Source organism: Solanum dulcamara, chromosome 4 (genome assembly GCF_947179165.1).
Source record: "Solanum dulcamara chromosome 4, daSolDulc1.2, whole genome shotgun sequence".
Classification (NCBI taxonomy): domain Eukaryota; kingdom Viridiplantae; phylum Streptophyta; class Magnoliopsida; order Solanales; family Solanaceae; genus Solanum; species Solanum dulcamara.
Window position 1 is genome coordinate 27,949,523 of NC_077240.1, and position 6,703 is coordinate 27,956,225.

Below are 6,703 nucleotides of genomic sequence, written 5' to 3' on the forward strand. Positions count from 1 at the left end.
TTACATCCAAATATAGATTCTAGGAGTAGTTGTCCTAACACAAAAGTATAGTTAATTATGCAAATCCACAAAACAAAAACGTGATTTACACAATAATAAAACAAAATTGAAGGTAAAAAAATAATCTAAAATTACTTGTCCCAACACAAAAGCATAGTTATGCAAATCCTCATAATGTAGAGTTTCCCCTTTTGTTGTTTCACCATTCTTCTTAACTTTGATAATCTTAGCTGTTTCTTCATCATTATTAATCTTTCTCTTAATTAGTGATCCCTCAAACCAAAAATTTCCACCAAATAGCCACGTATCAAAAACTCCAAAGGGACCTTCTATTTATACATGAAGACTTGATTGACTTTGATTTGATTGATTACATTATATATTAATTAGAAGAAGACTTAATTGTATTAGAGTAGGGTAGGGTCATAGTGCATCCTGAGATAACATCCACGTCACGTGCCCTTTCTTGTTTAGAGTATTATAAGTCTTCTAAGTACATACATATATATTATATATAGACAAATCTTTGTCTGCCACTATACTCATTATTGCCACCCGAGCAAAGATTTCAAGTTTATAAATTCTTAATTCTATAATAACATAATAATAATTAAATTTTAAATTTAATATTTATACGTAATAATATAAATATATAATTTGAATAAAATGTATTGGATTTGACTGAAACCGCATGCAGGCTACTAGCTTCGCCATTAGCCGTTGGCCCACCCGTACGTGTTTAACAATTTTATTTAAGTTATATCTAATTAACGTAATATGGGTAATTAGCCCCCCCTGTCTGTCTTTTCATCTGACACCATTATTACTTCTTTAATTTCCTAACTTATTAGTTACGCTACACATACATGAGAGACATAAATAAATGAGAAGCTAAAATGAATTATACACTTATCTCAAGTTAATGCATACTCAAAGTCCCATTGATGGGACAAGATTAAATTTAAAATTGGCCCTCTCCTTATTGAGTTTTCCATCAATAATATAAGTTTGAGCTATCTCTTAATTTACGCTTAATCCTATTTGAGGGTGTGACAGGTTATTAAAGGAACATGTTGTTTCAATTTTAATTTGTAGTGACTTTATTGAACTCAAAAGAAAAGACCAGAGTGAGTGGAGGGAAGTTTCCCACATTGGCATGTCAATTAAGTGATAATAATAATGCATATATTTGATGTAGACTAAATAAGACACTACAATCACAGCATTCTCTTTTTAAACATAACTAAAAAGGCAAAATTAAAGAGACTCCAAAAGCCTAGATCCACGCATATATCTGAGATTGTACGTATTCGACTGTTGGGTCCTTCTTGGAGAAAAATCAGGCTGCCCAAATTGCACCATATGCTACCCTAAATCAGAGTTGTTTGTAACGACTCGTTCGGGTAGCTACGGGTAAGCCAATCCAATGGAAAAGAATTTTGGATCAAAAAACTTTTATGTTGTAACTTGAAAAATTCCAAACTAGGTCAGTCTTAGACGGAATTTGAGTAAGGTGAGGTCCAGGGCAATCCGATAAGGTTTGGTGTTAATGTCTAAGCTTGGATTTGAATTGATGTTATCTAAAACGTTAAGGAATCCGTTGGCCTTTTCGGAATTGAATCCGGTTGAGTAGAACTCCCGAAATTGAACTTGACGTGAAAGGGTTATTTTAGAATGTCAAGATTTCAGGTTGTGTTGCGAAATGGGGGCTTGGGGAATAATTTCGAGTTTTGACTCCATGCAAGCCGCTATTGCGGGTTGGGGCCCGCTAAAGCAGGACAGTTGCGGGGTTAGGTCAGAGAAGTCTCAAAACCATTTTTATTTCTGCAACTTCGTTCTTGGAGAGCTAGAGGTGACTTATGGCTATTTCTTTTCAGTTTTCCACCAAATCCTTCGGTAAAGGTAAGTTAATCATTCCTCTAACTTGTAATTCGATTCTTAGATCTTACAATCTATGGGAATTTTCTTAGGGGGAGGTTTTGACTTGAAATTAATAGTGGAAAAAGTCCTAGTTGGGTGAGATGATCATAAAAATGGCCAAGGGTTAGGATTTTGATATAACCTGAGTAATCCAGGCCATTTTTCATTGATTCTTTATATTCTTTGTTTGTTTTAGACCAAGAACAAGCCAGAGCACTTTAAAAAGGAAAAACTCAAGTTCTTTAGAGCATTCATTCTTTATTCGAGGTAGGTGATGATTGTGTTTTTCTCATTTGTGTTATATGTGCTTGTTAACTACTTTGTTAGTATTGCATGCATGATATATGATTGAGGAAAAGGGGAAGAACCTAAATCAAAATGATAATTGTGATAAAATTGCACACAATAAATATTTACTTGGTTGTACAAGTGTGTTGTTATGTATTATGGTTGTGATATGTGATTTCTTGTGGATCGGGTGCCACGTCAGTACAATCGGATCGAGTACCACACCGATACTTTGGAATGGGTACCGCATTGGTAAACTGACTAAGGAAACGAGTACCACACCGGTACACTAACAGTTTGTGCATGAGTTCCAGAGAGAACTAGATTGATTGTTGTATTATGATTGATCATGTTCATTGTGCATAATAATTCGAATGTAAAGACTAGGAGTTCGGTGTCGCTATAACTGCATTGTAATTGTATATTGTCTGCTTTATTAAGTTGTGATTTCTTGTTGATATTTCATTTACTACAACTAGTCGTGTGATCCTACCAGTACACTGTGGTTGTGTACTGATACCACACTTGCTTTTTTTTTTGTTGAGTACATGGCAAATTCAGGCAGTTGTTGAGAGATACTTGATCGTTCGAATTCAAGGGTGAGGCAGTTCTTTCAGGCTACCACGAATTCTTCTTGATTCTTAGTGCTTTTCGTTTAGACTCAGACACTATTAGGCACTTTAATTTATGATTATTGCATTTGGGGTTGTATACCCATATTCTAGACTTTAGATAGTGTTTTAGTACAATGACTTTCAGGTTTCAGGGAGTTTATTTCTGCAATATTTTGTTAAACTTTGTTGAGTTTATGGAGACTCATCTTTTATGTATTTAAACTACTTCCACTTAGTTAAATGCATGATTTTTGAGTTATTAGAATGAAGATGTTAGGTTAATTGAGCTAGTATTGGTTCTCCTACCTCTCCCACCTCATGAGGGTTAGTGTGGGTGCCACTCACGATGGGTCAGAGTCGTGACATCATTAAAACTTTTAACGATATTTATATAGAGTGTTATTTATAAATACTCATAGTTATTATTGCTGCTAAATATAATATATGATAATTACATTATTGTCGTTAAATCCTTTTATTTGTAATACTGATATACTGTTTGAAGTTCAGGCACATATGGTCGAAGTACAATCATTTTTTTTTGAACTTCAGACATACGTGATTAAAGTTTAATCATTTTTACCTGACTTCAGTCATTTATATCTGAAGTCATGCATATATGTGATATGCATGGACTTCAAGGAAAAAGTGAAATTCAAGCATAAATACATGAACTTTACTCATGTAATTTCAGATTAATTTTTCAAGCGTAACTTCAAACAATGCATATCTAAAGTGTATATATGTACAAACATTTTTAAAAAGTGTGTACAACTTAGAAAATGTCAAAAAGGTTGCATGCCTTGCCCCCGTGATATATACCATAAAAATAGCCGCTATAGAAGCTAATAATGAAGACATACAAGAATTTAGTAAACAGATTAAAGAACTATTAAAATTAGAAGTGATAAGACGATCTACCTCTAAACATAGATCTGTTGCATTTACGGTAATGAACCATAGTGAGAAAGTAAGAGAAAAAGCTACAATGGTAATAAATTATAAAAGATTAAATGATAATACTAGAATAGAAGTAATTCATCTTGATACCAACTTATTCGTTGTCTGTCTTCTTCGACTGTACTTCTTGGTCTAGTTGAAAGAAAGTCCATTTTTGTAGTGTTCGGGTGATGGTCTGTGTTTCTTTTGGTGGAGTTATTTCTACTTTCTTTAACAGAAGTAATTCATCTTGATACCAACTTATTCTTTTATTAGTTTATCTACCTTTATGTTTAATTCTATTAATAATGCTATTATTGTGTTATTTTATTTTAATATTACCTTATCTGATAGACTAAACAGAATATACTCAGAGAAGCCTACTGGTTCTGGTTGATAATGTTTTGTATTTTCTAAGGCCTTTTTGTAATTTATGTCTTCCTCGCTCATGAAAGCGAGATGTTCTCTAGTCTTTTAATTATTTTCTTTAAGTCGCTTATCTCGGTAGTTATTACTTCAACTTGTTCTATAATCTTGGTTACTACTTGTGTATTCTTTATCTCTAATTCTTTTGGTTTCTCAATAATTGTCTTAACCAACTTTTCTATTTCTATTTTTGTTGGTATTTTTTCAAAATTAAACTTTGTATTGAGATATTGAATTTTTGTATCGGCTTCTAGTTGTTGAGATTTAAAGAAATTAAAGTTTTGTTCTAATTTAGTTAGTATCCTTCCTTGTTTATTTAAAGTAGCTTCTGTAGTTTCTAAAAGTCTTATTATAATTTTATATTTTAACTGAACGTTATGACTAAAATTTATAATCAAGTCTACCAGGGTATTGTAATGTTTATCCTCCAAATGTAATATGTGTTCTCCTTGTGCGAAATTACACCTTATAGTATTAGTCTTATATAAAGCCCTGTATTTCTTTTCAGGATGTATTCTTAAATCTAAGTATTCAAGATGTTTTAGTGAATCTATTTTGTTATCCTAAGGAGCTAACTTTCCAAATTACTTCATATAATTCTACTCGATAAGTACTAAATATAATGTCGTCTTGTATGCTGAAAATTTATTAAAGTAATGCAGCTCTAAGCTCAGTCTGTTCTTTGTATAGAGCTTCTGTAGAATAAGGAAGTACTTGCAACACTAGTTTGTCTAACTGTTCTTTTAACCAGGCAAGGTTCTTTTTAAGTTCAGATCTATATTTTCATTGTTCGTGTATCCAATTTTGTCTTAGTCTGATTCTCTTTATATATTCTAATGGCATAAATATTATCCTAATGGAATAGAAAGAAGTATTTTTCTGTAATGTTTTATCCGAATATTAGATTAATTAACTTGTCTTTCTAGACTTTCTAATTGTCTGTATAAATACATTGTATATGGATCTGGATCTGATTCAGATGATGAGCTTAAAATTTCTCTTAGGTCCTTTTTTGTCTTTATTACTTCAGATCTATGATGTAATTCTTCTTGAAGCCACCTATGAACTCGTCGAAAGCATTGAAATAAAGGTTGATTTTGGATAGATTTATCCAAGCTGATAAGTTGTTTCTCTAATACGCATCTCACACCATCTAATTCTATTATTACTACTGTCTATATCACTCTGACAACTCTATATTTCCCACTTTACAACACTTATAAGATCTCTTTTAACTATACGCTCTTCACTAAAACTATTATATTTTTTATCTAAATAATCTATTGTTTCTACTACTTTTAAATAGTCTTCTAACTTACCTTTTAATTGTATGGAAGTCTATTTTATTTTATATTCACGGTATAATAGCCAATAGCTAAATCATACGTCTCTATAAGTAGGATGTCTTTTCATAAAATTTTTGATCATGCTTTGAGTTGTATTACTAGTTTATATTCTAAACGTGATATGGTGTCTATCAAATATTCTAGTCTTTAGTTATCCTCTTTGGTATAATTAAGCCACTTATATTCCGTATACAATTTTTGTAGATTAATTTTTGTTTCTTGTAAAACTTGTTTATTCCTGAAGGGTATACACATATCTTGTTCCAAAAACTACTTGCTCTGATACCAAATTAAAATTACTTTAGATAAAATATGTGATTACAAGATGGTTTTGTTTTCAAATAAGTTGTAAATCATACTCAGTACTCCCTCTCTCGTTTTAGTTTCATCTTGCTTGTTTAGTAAGTAAATTCCGAATATCCCTATTTTTATTCTTTTTTTTAAATTACACTGTTCAGCTCTCCTTCGGAATCTATGTTCTTAATAAATTCTTCTTTAACCATACTCCGGATATATGTATGACAACAAATACATCCTTTGTTTATGGCAGACTTTCAAGGCCAGGAGTTCTTAAAATTTACAGGTTAATCCATCGTTGTTATTAAGAAGTTCAAAAGTTAACCATATACTAAAGCTAAACAGTTATGATTGTACAACAGTTTTTATATGAAAATCATGAAGCAATAACACACTAAACATATTTTTTGGGGGATTTTAGGAATAAAACATCATAAAACTTAAATGAATCGACAGAGAGAGGTTTTCCTTTCGGGAATCCCGAAGAGCTTTGCAAAGAAGTGGAAAAACTTTATACAAACACACTTGTTATTATTAAATTTTACTACAAGCCAGGGATGGTTGGTTGAAGGTTGGGATTATTATACATGAAGTGAAATATGTTGAGGGTTTTTGAGGTTTTTTCTTCTAAGTGTTGTTTCTATTTTTCTCCAAGTATGTCTTTCTAACTCACACAACTATCTCTTATATAGACATTAGAGATAGAAAACAGAAGGTTTAAAATACACTACGTTTCCCAATTAGATTAAAAACGTAACACCTCCTACTAAAAATCCAATGCCATGTTGTGAAGGCTGCGGAGATACATGTATTTGTTACTCTTCACAAAATCTATATGAAGAACTTGAAGATTATTTAGAACAATCATACCTA

At 31.7% G+C, this 6,703-nt stretch overlaps 1 protein-coding gene across 1 annotated transcript; it reads right to left on the bottom strand.

Annotated features, from left to right (window-relative positions):
* LOC129884144 (small polypeptide DEVIL 4-like) lies at positions 1–282 on the bottom strand. The gene is made up of 2 exons (XM_055958493.1): positions 136–282; positions 1–34 (listed from the first exon to the last, which is right to left on the bottom strand). The coding sequence occupies exons 1-2, from the start codon at positions 243–245 to the stop codon at positions 1–3; spliced, it is 144 nt and encodes a 47-aa protein (XP_055814468.1). The 5' UTR covers positions 246–282.
* Positions 283–6,703: the final 6,421 nt, after the last annotated feature.